This window comes from Schistocerca gregaria, chromosome X (genome assembly GCF_023897955.1).
Source record: "Schistocerca gregaria isolate iqSchGreg1 chromosome X, iqSchGreg1.2, whole genome shotgun sequence".
Classification (NCBI taxonomy): domain Eukaryota; kingdom Metazoa; phylum Arthropoda; class Insecta; order Orthoptera; family Acrididae; genus Schistocerca; species Schistocerca gregaria.
The window spans coordinates 221,368,228-221,384,640 of NC_064931.1; the positions used below are offsets into that span (position 1 = coordinate 221,368,228).

General features: G+C 37.0%; 1 protein-coding gene across 13 annotated transcripts in view; it reads left to right on the forward strand.

The window, feature by feature from the left end:
* Positions 1-16,413, forward strand: part of LOC126299474 (protein PRRC2C-like) — a 226,870-nt gene that overhangs the window by 140,142 nt on the left and 70,315 nt on the right. For 8 of the 13 annotated variants that reach the window (XM_049991396.1, XM_049991404.1, XM_049991399.1 and 5 more), the window contains 6 exons: positions 2,441-3,567; positions 6,931-7,809; positions 8,003-8,147; positions 9,648-9,744; positions 12,634-12,781; positions 13,008-13,138. In XM_049991396.1, the coding sequence (XP_049847353.1) occupies positions 2,441-3,567; positions 6,931-7,809; positions 8,003-8,147; positions 9,648-9,744; positions 12,634-12,781; positions 13,008-13,138 (2,527 nt within the window). The remainder of the gene's footprint in view (positions 1-2,440; positions 3,568-6,930; positions 7,810-8,002; positions 8,148-9,647; positions 9,745-12,633; positions 12,782-13,007; positions 13,139-16,413) is intronic. The other 5 variants (XM_049991406.1, XM_049991407.1, XM_049991408.1 and 2 more) reach the window with 3 other exon arrangements.

Genomic DNA, 16,413 nt, shown 5'->3' on the forward strand with positions numbered 1-16,413 from the left:
CTGTCTCCTTGACTTTACTGATGGGTATCTTTCCATTATCAAATGGCAACCTGCTCATTAGAATATGCATTCGATATTTGCATATATGTAATACTTTTAATACTGCCAAAAAATTTTTTCCTTGCAAATTTTGTTCTTATGCAACATATTGAATCGTGTTACTGTGCACACCGTTGTGTCCAGCAGCAGATGTACATTTGTCTGTATCTTAAATTCTTGCATCATAGAACACACGGTTGTTTTAATTACTCAGTGTGTGTTTATACTACATGTAATTAGTTACTGTAAACATTTTTAGTGGTATGTTCTGTCACTTTCTTTTCCTTTTATGCAGTACATGTTGTAAGCAGACACAGCTTTTTATGAACAGTACTCTCTTTTGTTAACTTTAAATTCGAAGATGATTGCTGGAGCAGTTGTAACTGGTCATTATTGTATAAATGTGCAATCAAGAAAATTTTTATATTTTTAAATATGAAGATAGCTATTGGACCTGGTCATCTAGAAACCAAAGTTGATGAATCTTTCACATATCCATAGTATAGCTAGTTCCATTACTTTCACTTCATTCAGCTTTACAATTTATTTATTTATTTATTTGCTGGTAAGGCTTGCGGACTGCTGAAAGCCTTTCTAGTTGATTCCACTGGAATTAACAGTGTATCAGGTGTCTGGACTGCAATGAGTGGAGTTAGTGTGTAATGCAGTGGTGGTGGTGGTGGTGGTGGTGGTGGTGGTGACAATGAAAGGGTAAAGCCTTACACAGGCACAAAGCTCGTTTGTCTCGAATAGCTCCTGGGCTATTCATCATCGTCAAATGTGACAAGCTGTGTTACTATGTGAGACAATGTAGAGAGGTTTGCAATTTTACATGCAGCATTGACATATAAGTCTGATGATTCATATCTTGAAGCCACTGTCTCACCTTTCCTCGTTGGCCAAATAGTGGCCAGGAAACTGTTGTTTTCTTCCCATCTACATCTACATGGATTCTCTGCAAATCACATTTAAGTGCCTAGCAGGCAGTTCATCGAACCACCTTCACAATTCTCTATTATTCCAATCCCGTATAGTGCGTCGAAAAAACGAACACCTATATTTTTCTGTACAAGCTCTGATTTACCTTATTTCATCATGGTGATCCTTCCTCCCTATGTAGGTCGGTGTCAACAAAATATTTTCGCATTCGGAGGAGAAAGTTGGTGATCGGAATTTCGTGAGAAGATTCCATTGCAACAAAAAACGGCTTTCTTTTAATAATGTCGAGCCCAAATCCTGTATCATTTCTGTGACACTCTCCCCCATTATTTTGCGATTCACACTCAAGGAATCAAACGAACTACATCTAGATTTGAACACATTACACAAGCTTACATTAGTAATATTAGGTATTGTGGTGGGAAAATCAGTGATCTGAGGTTTATTTTTCTTAATATCACAAAATAGCTGTTGCCATTCAGATATTGGCGTTTTAGTGCCTGCATATTTCTACTCTTTTTCACTTCAGCATCATTGTTAATTATTATTGATGTGTGAAACTCTGTGATATCTTTGTATTTTCCATGATATTTAATCAGTAGTTGCAGATGTCATGATGGGTCAGAGTTTGTCGCACTGTGCTTCATATAAAAACTTATTGCATCTTCAGTCAAGCATGTGGAACTAACTACAACAAATTTCACATCCCCCCCCCCCTTTTTTTCTTAAACAAAACACCATGTTACTGCGGTACCTTGCTGATGCTATACTTTCTCTAGTAGGGACTGGAAATGTTGTTTTCTTCATGTGCAGCAATAGTGCAGTGTAAATTATTGTACAATAGTTTTATATCTATGTTTTAGAAGGAGACACTTATGGAAATAAAATATGGCATGACTCTTTCTCCTATTTTCCACAGTTGATGTCATATATCAATAGGTAAATCCTGTAATTGATAGTTATCTTCACATTACTGATTACAGGTACTCAAGAATGACATTCTACCCAGAATGGGGAACATCAACAACACAGTTTTGTCCTTTAGCTCTTACCAAAGCTGATACCACAGTCCATCTCTTTGTGAATTATTTGTTCTTACTCTCTCCCCGTTATAACTGAAATAATGTTTTTTAAGTAACTCATAAATAATTATTCAGCGGCTTTGCTCTGCAAATATCATATATAAAAATTCCCTCTACAGAATCAGATATTCAAATTTATCATTTGTTTTACTAATAATTGGTACATCTTTTGAGATGTTTTACTTTTCTCTCAACTATTCTGCAAGTCTGTTCTGACATCAGTTCTTAATGTCCTGACTGTTAAATGAAAATTATAATTGGAGTACTGTAAAAATGTGAATATTTTTTGTTTTGTTTTAAATATTAGTTTTTTGTTTAAAGTGTTGGGGCAAATTTCACATTTAATTATTATAAAAAGTTTTTCCTTTTTTAAATTGCAGGTCACCCAAACAGAACACAAAAAAGACAGAAAAAGATGAACGCAACCGAGATACGAGGAGACCCGAAGGGGAGAAAGTCACTCAATCATCTGATTCTCGTAGATTTGAGAAACGTCCTTATGAAAGTGCAAGAAGTGGTCGTGAAGGATTTGCCCCACGTGGTGAACCCTCACGTAGGGGACGTGGTGGTTTCAGGTTTCGTGGAAGTTTGGGAAAACGTATGGATGGTTATGGTCCTCCTTCATCAAAAAGTCCCTTTGGACAACCTTCTGAAGAAACAAAAATAGTTATTCCTGATACTGTGAAAGAAAACCAGAAGAATATGGAGCCTGTTGTAAATGAAATAAACAAAGACGATCTCGGAGGTGAGATCATTAGCAATGAAGACAAAATAAAACAGAAGCAGCAAGTACTATCTGCTGGAATTATAGGTAGTGGTGTGAGACATCACCCAGGTGCTAACAAGATGTCGGGGCACATACCTCCTCGAATGCAGCGGAAGTCGGAGAGTGAACGTAGAGACTCCAGCAGAAGCAAAGGAGGCAACGGCAGTCGAGGAGGGGGTCACGGGCAAGGTAGGACATCTCAACGGGCATTTGGAGGGCCTTCAAACCAGAATACGCATAATTTTGATGGTGGTGATGAATGTTGGGAAACCACTTCTGAAAACAGTGAAACAGAGGACCGAGAAAGAAATGTGGGTACTCATAACGGGAAACATACATACCCTCAGTCACGTGATTCACACAGCATGAGCCGTAGGGCAAAGAACAATAAAGGTGGTTCTGGAGGTGGAGGAAGTCATTCTGCGAGAATGCCTGTTTCAGAAAAACCTGTAGGCAATGTTGGAAATACAAGTGATAATAGTGGGGGAGGTATGGCACAGAGGGGTGCTTCATCCCAAGACAACCGTTCACAGAACCGTGGCATCACTAACAACCCAGCAACAGTGGGTAATAAGTATGGAGCAAAAGAATTACCAAATTCAGTCAACAAAGTGGATGAAAATAAAGTTAATAACAGTACAATAGTTGCACAGGCAGTCAATGAACCTAATTCAGCTAAGAAAAAAGTAGAAAAAGACAAGACAAATGCTTTGGAGAAATATGATCTTAACAACTATGCAAGTAAGTTTCATTATTACAAAACTATTTCAAGTACTAGCTTAGATAACTTTGTCTTTATAGGAAAGATAGTTGCTTTTGATCAAAATTTTCTGTTAGTTTTGGTTGTCAGTTTACCATTGAAGGAAATATGGCGGTCAGGGCAGCACAGGTTTAGGTGTAGGAAAACTCATTACACAGCGGGATCAAAACATTTTTCAAAAATAATTATTTTCCGTTACACAGACGAAGTATGGTGAATATTTATCAGGTAATAAATATTTTCATGGCACAATAACAACGAACTAAAGACACTATGCACCCCTCCTGCCCCCCCCCCCCCCCACCCTCCCACTTTCCCTCCCCTTTCTCGAACACTTCCTTTTGTCAGCTTGGGGAAAGAAAGAGGATGGGGTTTTCAGAGTTCAGTATTCTGATATTTTTTAATTATCTTGATAAAGAAAGAACTGTCTTGCAAAAATGCTGTTTTTGTTTAGGGGATGACTGTGAGGTGGGCTGTGCTGAGTCCGTGATGAATTTTGAAGGGGAAGAAATAGTAGTATCTCTTTCTTCAAAACAGAAATGAACAATAATTTTTGTGTTTCTGGGTATATGAAGGTCTAGTTATGTTAAAAAGCACCATCTACAAAAATACGCAAATAATCAGGACCCATATGAATGAAAGGCAGACATGTCAAAAGTTTATCTAACACTTCTATCCTGATCACGTAAGTAACTGTGCATTTAATGATTGTATATAGAAGCACCTGTAACTTATGGGACTGGTATAATTTTATATTGGTAATTTCAGATACTGGGCAGATTTCTCGAGAGTTCCAGTTCCAAATCAATAACAACCTTGTGTGTGTGTGTGTGTGTGTGTGTGTGTGTGTGTGTGTGTGTGTGTGTGTGTGTGTGTGTGTGTGTGAGAGAGAGAGAGAGAGAGAGAGAGAGAAAGAGCAGTTCATAAAGTGATGATGAGTGTGACGGGATAGACAACAGGTATTTTTGTTTTGGTCAATGTGTAATCTATGACAGGGCATTTACTAAATTAATACTAGTCATCTAACCAATTCGACTTTATTAATACATTCTAGACAAAATAATTTCAGTCCTTTCCTTTCAAACAGGTCCTACTGTTGCCAAAATCCCAAGTGCTAATAGAAAATAAATAAAACGGCCATTCTCATCAAATAATTTGATATTAGTGAGCACAGATTCTTACATGCAACAACTCTGCATCTGTAAAATTCATTCTTCGTATCCACAACTGGAGTGTGTTGCTGTACAGATTAGTTTAGAATGTGATTTGCAGTGTCTTGTCATTTTTGGTACCTATTACCCTAGGTATTATTATATCATATTGATTTTCAACTATGTGGCTTCACTGGTACTGTCATTCCTATTACTTTACATACCAGGGACATACACTTAACTCCACAAGTGCATCACATATGTACTGACAAATTATTCTTCTATAAGTTAATACATACAGATTGTACGAGAAATTCATTGTACTCCGACTCCAGTGTGCCTATGGTATGTAGTCATTTCAACAAGTTCTGTTTCATACAACCATGTCAGAATGCTTACTTTTCACCGTAAATACTTATTAATGATTCATCAGATTGAGTACTATTTTGTCCAAAATAGTTGGAAGGCATCCTTTTACATGTTATCAGCATATTTTAAAATTAAGAAGTTGAAGTTTTGGAGTCTGTACACTGTCAAAAGGCTTTCTTGCTCAATCCCAAATTGTATATGATAGGAAGTGAGATATATTTGATATTTGGAGGTCTGCATTGGGAAAGATGGAAATTATCCACCCACATCCTGTACTGCAACATTCTTTCCAGTAAAACTAATTGCTGCTCCTCCTCCTCCCCCTCCCCCCCCCCCCTCACTACTACTACTACTACTACTACTACTACTACTACAGCCTAATGTGCCAACCATGAGTGTCTATATGGTGTCATGGTACATAAGATTTGAAGATGATATCACATAAATTTATTAATTATGAAATTATTTTGTTGCTTGACTTGTGTTTCTTGGTAAAAGTGGTTCTTCTGAAGTAGATGAACTTTCCTTTTAGTCTCTCTCTCTTATGTTGCTTGGTGGATTTTGAACAAGTGCAGTACTTTCACATTGCTCTTTCTACTGGTTAATCGAAAAGCATAAGATCAATACCATTGATATGCTAAATTTCAGTTTTAATTGTGTGTTCGCATACTGAACGTTAATATATTAGATTTTTTGAAGTTAAAGGTAGCCTTCATATTCTGTTTTAAAAAATTGTTGCAGGTGGATTATTTCTCTTTGTGCCATCTCAATGGCTTGTACGTTTGTGTTTTCTTTGAATAATTATTCCTCCCAAATTACTTTGCCATACAGCATTGAAGAAGAATAATTTTTGCCATACAGCATTCAAGAATAATAATTTTTATTATTTTACCATTTAGCCCATTTTCTTTACAATTACTAAGCTACCTCCTTCCTTTCTTGGAATTCCTCCACCTTTCTGGTTTTGGGGGAGGGGTGGGGAGTGCATACAGTTCCCTTCCTCTCAAAGTTTGAAGCAAAAAATTTATCTTCAGCTATGATGGCCAAGTGTATTTTTCTAGAAACTGGCTGCACACTTTTATGACTTTAAATTTTAAAATTTTCTTTTAGAATAATAATAGTACTTATAGTACAGTTGTGTGCACAGCATTGAATGTTAAATAGTCCTTTTGGTAAAGTTGCCAACAAAACACTTCAAGCTCTTAATGTAGCAGTAATTTGAAAATACGTCTGCTGTCAGCTGTTTCTTAAGTACAGGTACTTTGAAATTGATCACATTACCCATTTGATAAATGAACAGATACACTCCAAGTTGCCTTTGAGGTAATAAACTACTACTGCTCACATGCCTCCCTATTTCATTACCTTTGTGTAGTCTCTTACATTATGTTCTGTTGTTGCCTGTAACTAATCAAAAATGTATTGATAATATGCATGCAGTGTATAATAAATTGTGTATCTGTCAGTTGGGGAATTATCGTATGTCAGTCTTTCTGAAAAGTACATTTAGACTATCCATGTTTTGTTATCTTTGTTTGACTTTGTGCCTGTTCCTAAAACATTGTTTAGGAAATGTGCTAATAGTAGAGATGTGTGTCAGTGATGTCTAGTGATAGTTCATAACTGTTGTAATTATTCCTTTTAGTTAATGCTTAGTTGTGAAATGAAGCTTACTTTGTCATAATTGGGCAGACCTGTAACTTCAGGTAGTCTCTCATTGTTCCAATCCATTCTGTTTCCTTGTGAATGCTATTGTAGTTATTCCTGTGCAGATTTGTTATCTGATTGGGTGTGAGTGTTGTTTGTGTTGCCTGTGCTATGTAGGTGTGGTGATAGTTGATGACCAGCCTGAAGTGACAGTCGAGGATGGGAATTTCGCTTTTGGTGCAGACAGCGGCTTTCAAGAAGTGCGAAGTAAGAAGAATGTGAAGGAATCGCGCCAGAAAGGAAATGCTGAGGACACGAAGCCGGTTGGTCGCCCTCCTCGGGAAAAGGAGCCACGAAAATCTAAGCCCGGTAGTACACAACAACCGAGCCATCCTCCACCACAGCAGCTGCAGCCACAACCTCAGGCTCAGGCACAACAGACTCCACTACCGCAAGGGCTTCCAGCAACCACAGCACCATCACCATCTTCGTCTCCAGCAACACCACAGCAAGGGCAGCCTCCAGCTCAGCAACAATCTCAGCATCTTGTTACCCAGCCACAGCGCCAGGGGTCACCTTCAGGAATGACAGCACAGTCTGTTCCACAGCAGCAACAGCAAACAACAGGCAAAACTGTCCTTCAACAAGAAATTTCTCAACAGCAAATACAACGGCAGCCCCAATCCCAGCAGCAGCAACCATCACCAACACCAACACCACCAATGCAGCAGCAGCAGCAGCAGCAGCAGCAGCAACAACCCTCCCAGCAGCCAGCTGCCCAGCAGCAAAGGCAGCAACAGCATCAGGCTACAGCTGTCGGGTCGCAAAACCAAGGAAGTGCAGGATCTGGTGCACCATCTACCATAGCTGCGGTGTCTACTACTTCTTCCGCACCAACAGCTCCGGCAGCAAAGTTCCCTACAGAACGTCAGCGACAGAACAAACTTCCCCCTCGGTTTGCCAAACAGAGGATGAAGATGGCTGAGCAACAGAATTCAGGTGCCCATGTGGGAGCTCCAGACACAAGCAAGCAAAGCCGTCTCTTCCCAACAAAAGGTGTGTGCAAATGAATTTGTTGGTTTGGAAATACATTAGAGTAGAATGCATTAATTTGATAGTTTGTACACCATACTTGGTATTATTGTTAGCATGTGCAGAAGCGAGATATCTTAATGTCATTTATTATTAATTTTTGTACTGGAAGTGATAAGGAACAAATTAGTTTATTTGTAATTGTGTCGTCTTACAGATGTGAACAGTCCTGCACCTCCACCTCCGGTGAATGCATGGACAAAACCAATTAATGCATCATTGCGACCAAATTCGCCAGCTACAGGAACTGTTCCAAACTTACAACAGTTAGCAGTTGTATTAGGGAGTCAGGTTGATCACTGGTAAGGAAAAGAACATACTGTATAAAGGCAAATTCAGATTCAGCAATATCTGAATAGCAACAGTTAAAATTTCCTTCATGATTTAGTAATGTGGTTGAGACATTTACATTGAAATAACTTATTCATTAACATCTACCAATAAATTCATTTTGATATTGTGAACTTCTGTAACATTAGTATCTATTCTCTGCTATCTCTATCCATTCTACATTGATTCTTTCTCACTTTAGGAATATGAATTCTGCATACCTTTGTGCTCTCTCTCTCTCTCTCTCTCTCTCTCTCTCTCTCTCTCTCTCTCTCTCTCTCTCTCTCTCTCTCTCTCTCTGCGCCCCATTTCTGAGGTTGATCATGATGTCAACTTCCCATCTATATTGTATTTCTGTTTGTTGCTAGGTAAAATTTTTCAGTTGTTTTCCACCTTTAGCACATTTCTAATTATCCCCCCCCCCCCTTTTTTTTGGGGGGGGGGGGGCAGGGAGTAATGAAATAGATACTTGACTCCCATGTGGACAATGGTTCAAGTCCCCATTTGGACATCCAGATTTAATTTTGTTTCTTTATACAAGTTAAGACAAATGCCAGGATGATTCTTGTGAATGCACACTTCAGATTTCCTTTCCTGCCAGAACATCTGCTCCATCATCCCATCCTGAACAGTACATGAAACCCAAATATTATTTTCGTACTGAAATTAAATAAATGAAAATAAAATATCAAAGCCTCAAATTCATAAGAAGTTAATTTATTTGTGAAATTGAATCTGATAATTTAACAAGGTGGAAAACTTACATTTTGAAGAATTTCTTTTGAATAAATCTTTGTAATACGTTTATCAACAAGTGCCAGTTTCAGATTTCTGGATCCTATAATGTAGGAGCTTAATCAAAAAGCTGTAAATTCATTTTGTTATTTGTATTTTCATTAATGTGTATCAGTAGGAAAGACAGTCTCCTCATTTTTGTGGTGATAATAGTCTTCTACTTTAATCCTACATCTGTCGCCCCATTTGGCTGTCATGAATAGGTTGCATTTGGTGTAAAGTAATGAAACCACTACATTTATCTTAACTAGGATACCATAACACTGCAGTTAGTGAATCTTTTTTAAACTCTACCACAATTTTTCATGGTTTTTAACATTGCAATAAAACAATCAAAATAAAAAAATCTTAAATCTGTCTTGTAGTGGTAATGCCCCCAATGCAAGTTGATTCCTGGTGCATTTCCTGGCATTCAACCCCAAGTCAATGCTGTGCCACTCATAAGGGTATGTCTAGGTACATTGAAACTGTTCCTTAGTGTACTGCCAACCCTGTCACAAAAACATTTCTTCATGTAGTGATTTCTTTTGACTTCCAAATAAAGAGGCAAATAAGTTGGCTTGTATCAATGACTGTTTAAAGAAGGGGTCCTGACGTTTGTTAGAATTTACTGAAATTATAATTATTTAAGATCTTACTATGTGGTTTCAGTTTATCATCTGCTTTTTTTTATGCAGTGCTGTGGAAGTAAGTGATCAGCAGCCACAATCTGGAACCAGCAGTCATCGTAGTACACCAAATAGTGAAAGTGTCCAGGCAAAAACAGCTAGAGAGGTAAGTTAGTCATCACTGTTGAATTTTTTCTGTGATGTGTTACAGAATTAAATTGTGTTTGTTTAAAGTTCACAGGTAAGTATCTAATAATGAAAGGCAACTACAAAAGTGCATTAAATTTAATTTTGTGAACTGTAAAACAAGAAAACAGTTCTGATTCGTAATAGACATGAGTCATAATCAGGAACAATAGTAATAAACAGCATGAACGTTTAACCACATTTCATTCCTTTTATTTAACTTCCTCAGTTATCTGTTTCCCCCTACCACCAGTGAAGTTAGTTATTATATGTGTCTTAATAATTGGGGAACGGAATACTTTTCATAGTAGACTCTTACGTCTAATTTTATTTGAATGTTCTACTTAATAATGGGAAAGTTAGGTGGGAGGTGGCAGATACAGAGGGCCTAATATGCAGATCAGCTAACTCTGATGAACTTTGTTATCTGGAGTATGGTTTTTTCTGCAATTGCACTAAATATACCACAGAATATGTTGTGTTGCTCAATTGATTGATGGATTTCATTTTTTAGTTCTGTGATAGATTCAGGTCTAGAAGAAAATCTCAAAAGCATAAAGATTAGCACAGTGTGTTGAGAGTGAGGGATGAAGGTTGATGTAAACACTTGTATTGGTATTGTGTAAGAATTAAATTTACCAAAATAGTGTGATGTCTTTGTTTATCTACACATCCTCAGAGATTTGTCCACAGCTCATGGTCGCGTGGTAGCGTTCTCGCTTCCTGCGCCCTGGTACCTGGGTTCAATTCCCGGCGGGGTCAGGGATTTTCTCTGCCTCGTGATGACTGGATGTCGTGTGATGTCCTTAGGTTAGTTAGGTTTAAGTAGTTTTAAGTTCTAGGGGACCTATGACCAATGATGTTAAGTCCCATACTGCTCAGAGCCATTTGAATCCTCAGAGATTTAATTTTTGCAAGCCATTTGTTTGGAGGGTTAAATTTTTCAAAAATGTTAGAAGAATGACATGTATGTGACCTTGGTTTGATTATGGGTTCAATAAGAACACCAGCCCTCTATTTATGGGATTACGGATATAAAAAACTGTTTCATATCGATTTCTGTTATGTTAATGACTTCGCATGTGTATGTGGTAGTGGGGTTGGGGATCATTCATAAAATATGAAAGCACAATGCCCCTTGTGACACCCAGAAGACTGCTGTCTTTAAATTGTTGAGAATTGGGTCATTGAGAGACAAGCTTTTTTAATAGCATTATTTGACTATTGTGTTTCATCTCGGTTACTATTGTTGGTTTGTTTATCTTGCACCCATATTGAGTAGTCTGCACAAGTTCATCAACTTCTAAGATACTTTCTTCAGCCGCAAGCAAGGTGGGATTACTGTACTGGAAATGGTTCACAATTTATGTTTGTGCTGTAATGTTTTCTCTCACTTGTCTCATGGTGTCTGCATTAGGTAGGTGTTCTTTGTAGTTGTCATAAGTAGTATGTGCTCTTACAATGCTTTCCTCACTTTTCATTTGTCTTACTTCAGGAATAAACAGGTTTCCAATGCGCAACATTCAATATTATTTTGTTAACATTGCTTGGCAGATGACACGAGATTGAAGTATAATTGAAAGTGCTCACCCGAAATTTGAAGGAAGAGTAATGAAATCAGTTATTTAAGAATAGTGCTCTGGTTGATTTTAATTTCAAGGTAAGGTTTTATGATGAGGGCCTACGTCAAATCCATTAACTGACTAGGGGAGGCCACAATGTTCGGATCGTAGATTTACTTCAAACTTTGTACACCTTTAGCAGTCTATTAGGACAACATTATTTGCATATTGTATGGTGTACTGCTGCTACAGTTTCAAGAAAATTACAAGAGAAGTTTTATGTTTAGAGTATCTACCAGTGCATCACAGCTCTGAACTCTAGATGACTGCAGGCAGGTGGTTAGTGTTGAAACTTTGTTTTCGCTGGATTGGGTCCTGCACTTCTTCTTCTTCTTCTTCTTCTTCTTCTTCTTCTTCCTCGTCATAATATTTCATATAGGTGGCACTTGGAAGGTAATTTAATGAAAAAACATGTATTTCCACTAATGTTCATTGAATTGTCGATATTACTTGACTGTTTACTATTTGTAATTATTACAACAAATATTATCTTTATAATGATCAACAAGTAAATGACAAAACATGTATGCCTGTCATGATTTGCGAATAGGGTCCGCCTCTTGAAGGCTTCCACAGTACAAGAACGCATCTTTTAATCAACGTTTTGCAACTGCATTAATCATTTAATCTTGATGACATTCATCATCCACAGTAGTCAAAGAATTGGGAGTCACCTCCATTTTTGCAGAAAAAAATGTAAATTTTCTAATTTTAAAAATATTTGCATGTACACTTTGTTCTCAAAAGCACATATGACAATTTAGATTTTTGTGCATTACCCTTATGTTCTTTGAATAGGTACAGATAGAACAGGAAACTTGCCGATCAAAGGGTGGCAGCAGGCGTAGCACACTGAAATGAATATTAGAAAATCTCACAGTCATTAGAAACTATTTTTCATGAGCACTATAGTCCTCTCTATATCAGTGTGTTTTAAAATGAAAGTAATGTGAGTTATTGTTTTCAGGTTCACATTTCCTGGTGTGTAGTATACTAAAAGTGTAAGATATTTGCATTAATGTACTACCTGAAATTGTTTCATACGTATTATTTCTTTTGATTATTCTTGTTTTCCTTAAACTCTCTCACTGCTTTTAATCTTATCTATTTAGTCAGAGAGAAAGAGAAGGAAGGGGGGATTTTTTCTGCTTAAACTCCCATCTATTTATTGGGCATTATAGAGGAATGTAAATAGCATTAACACTAGAATTATAAAATTGTAACTGTGTTTGTAATCCATCTTACAGGCCACAGATAAAACAGTATTGGATGGAACATCACCTCCTGTTCAGACAATAATTTTTGAAAACACAAATTACAAGACTGCCCCTCCTGATTTGGCTGTAAAATGTAAATTTGCAAACATGAAGACATCCAGAGTGGATAAAAGCAGAGGTGAGTTTTGTAATGGTTTCAAAACTGTTTTACTGTTGAATGTGAAGGAAAACTTCTGTTTAACAAATTTTAACATTATTGTTTAAGCTTTTTTGCTTGCACAGTGAAAAAATCTACATAGTATGTATTTTTTTCCTGACAGCATGTGTGTTAACTTTCAGATTCTGTAAAAGAATTTTAATTATTATTAGATGTGTAACAATTCAATTATATACTGGGTTTATAGATCGAAAAATTGGTGATGATGGGGAAGACAGTCCACTCGTCTTCAATAAAGCAAGTGGTGCAATACCAGACATTGGCAAGAATGGGGAAAATAAATCAGAAGCAATCCAGATGCCTCTGACTTTCAGCAAGGTAAATTTACTATTTTTTGTAGTGTGAGAATCTATTAATGGTTATGAAATTTGCCAAATTATCCGATTGATTATTTCATTTTCATTGACTGAGTAATTTCAGTGATTATTCTTAAAGATGAGATTAGTACAAGTTGCAGTATTTCAATTTTGGTCAGTGTATGACAGTTTGGTGTTGCAAATAAATATCAAGGTGCAGCTATACGTTAAACTCCATCGGTGTAAAAGCATAAACTAAAAGTGAGGTTTGATGATGAGGTTTCAGTATCCTGTCAGTGATGTCAGTTGTCAACTTCTATATTAAATGGATTATCTTGGCAGAAACTAATCCTGCTTTTATTTTATTCAATTTAGGAAAACCTAAATCTAGATGACCAAATGGTTTTTAGAAGCTTGATCCACCCAGATAAGAGTCCAGTCTTTTGGCCACTGTGACTCTTTAGTACCATTTTGTAATACCCTCATGCATTAAGAACATCTATACTCCCTTAGAGCCAAAATTGTGTAACACATTATTCATGTTTTGAGATATTTAGTGTCTTTCTTTGAGTCTTATGCAAAATTCAACAGTACTTCTTGTATTACTTTTTTAAAATTATTTATGCTATCAGTAGGGACCTGAAAACATAGTATCTACTTTTAGTAAAATGTGTATACTCTCTGACAAAATTCACATCTATTTTATAAAGGTTTGTTTCTCTTGAGAAGCAGCAGCATTTGCCTGCCAGTGAACTGAATGCTTCTTAGATTTAAGGTGATTTTCAACATTACTTTTTTCACCCAATTTGATGATAACTTTTGTGGACATTCATAGCTGTGCAATGCATAGATTACAATGGTATGAATAGAACCAAGAGGGCACTTAGCATAGAAGTGGAACCAAAAATAACTTGGTTTGCATATTAGGGAAGAATTTTGGCTTGGTCTAAATATGTTGACAGGTTTCGTTTTTCTTTCGCTATAGCGCAATTTATAGGCATCACAAAACGACAGCTGGCCACAAATATAAACAATCTTCGAAATGACTGCTCTGCAATTCACATTTAAGTGCCTGCAGATGGGGCTTCAAATAACCTTCAGACTATTTCTGTACCGTTCTACTCTCTAACAGCACCTGGTGGAAAAATGAAAATTTAAAATCTTCCTGCATGAGCTCTTGATCTCTCTTATTGTAACACAATGATCATTTCTTTCTATGTACGTGGGTGACAGTAGAATATTTTTGCATTCAGAGGAGAAGTTGTTGATTAAAATTTTGTGAAAAGATCTTTTTGCAACGAAAAGCCTCTTTGTTTTAATTAATGCCACCCCAACCCACTTATATCCATGACACTATGTCCCATATTTCATGATATACAAAACAAACTGCCATTCTTTGGCTTTAGACTTCATCAATATCCTCCATCAATCAATTGTGTCCAGTAAACATCCCATGTCACACAGCAGATGATGTACAAGCATAGTGTGGGAAGTCTCTTTGGTAGACCTTGTTGCATCTTGTAAGTGTTCTGTCTACAAAATGCAGTCTCTGTTTTGTCTTCCCCACATCATCCTCTATAGCATTCCAATTTAATTTGTTAGTAATGGTAATTCCTAGGTATTTGGTTGAATTGATGGCCTTTAAATTTGCATGATTTATTGTGTAACTGAAATTTAAAGGATTTGTATTCACACTTATGTGGATGACCTCACGCTTTGCTTTATTCAGAAACAACTGTCACTTTTCTCACCATTCAGATTTCATGCCTAAGTCATGTTACAATTGGTTTTGACCTTCTAATGAGTTTACTGAATGGTAAATGATGGTATCATCTGTGAACAATCTAAGATGGCTGTTCAGATTGTCTCCTAAATCATGTACATAGATTAGGGACATCAGTAGGCATAACATATCCTTCGGGGGATGCCAGCTTTACTTTGGTTTTACTGTTTCATGTCAGTGGCTGTGAACTGTGAATTTTCTGACAGGAAATCACAAATCAAGTCACGCAATTGAAGTGATACTCTATGCAATTTGGTTAGAAGTCTCTTGTGAGAAACACTGTTGAAAGACTTGTGGACATATGAAAATACGGAATCAATTTGAGACCCCCTGCCAATAGCACCCATTATTTTGTGTGAATAAAGAGCTAGTTGTGTTTCACAAGAGCAGTATTTTCTGAATCTGCTACCAAGGTAATTCATGTTGTCTGAACATAGTATATGTTCCAAAGTTCTGCTGCAAATTGAAGTTTTTGGTATGGATCTGTAATTAAGTGGATGAATACTGTTTCCTCTCATTAAATATTGGTGGGAGCTGTGCAACTTTCCCGTAATTGGTATGATCTTTCATCAAGTAAGTGGTTGTGTGTGATTGCAAAGTATGGAACTGTTGTATCAGAATCCTCAAGAAACCTAATTGGTATTCCGTCTTGACGTAAGTGATTTATTAAGTGATTTAAGGTGCTTCACTACACTAAGGATATCTACTTCTAAGTTACTCAGTGCTTCTATGTTATTAACTAGAATTAGGACCGCCAGAGGGGTGAGGTGGTGTGCGGGAATCGAGCCCTGCCTCCTCCTTGCAGGACAGCAGCCCACACTTCTGTTTTAAATTTTGACAATTGAATTGAGACAACTGAAAACAATAGCAGGCACAGTGGCATAACTGACAGTGGCGTAACTTCAAACTATACCACTTAAGATGTCGACAGGTAAATGGGATATGTTTGACATGTACATTTTCAATCACCTGTGCCAAAAACCCTGTGGTTAAAGTAATTATTATAGTGCAAAACCCACACATCCAACACAGCTGATTGTGCTTATATTAGTCCTCATAGTACAGATGGCGGATTTTGATGAGGTGATTGAAAAACATTGGAAGAGAACAATGCGCAAACATCACTAAAGCCACATTTTTACATTCAAAGTCACTTCCGCGTTAAAGCAGTCCAATATCAAATGCCACATTAATTACATTTTCAAATAATTATTTGTGTATCTAAATGTCATAACCTGCCTTTTGCTAAGCATATTGCAACATAGGCATATACTTCGGTGCAGAAAATTCATTGTAAAAAGAAGCTTTTGAAATGTAGTGCTACAGAAGAATGCTGAAGATTAGATAGGTAGATCACATAACTAATGAGGAGATATTGAATAGAATTGGAGAGAAGAGGAGCCTGTGGCACAACTTGACTAGAAGAAGGGATCGGTTGGTAGGACATGTTCTGAGACATCGAGGGATCACCAGTTTAGTATTGGAGGGCAGCATGGAGGGTAAAAATCTTAGAG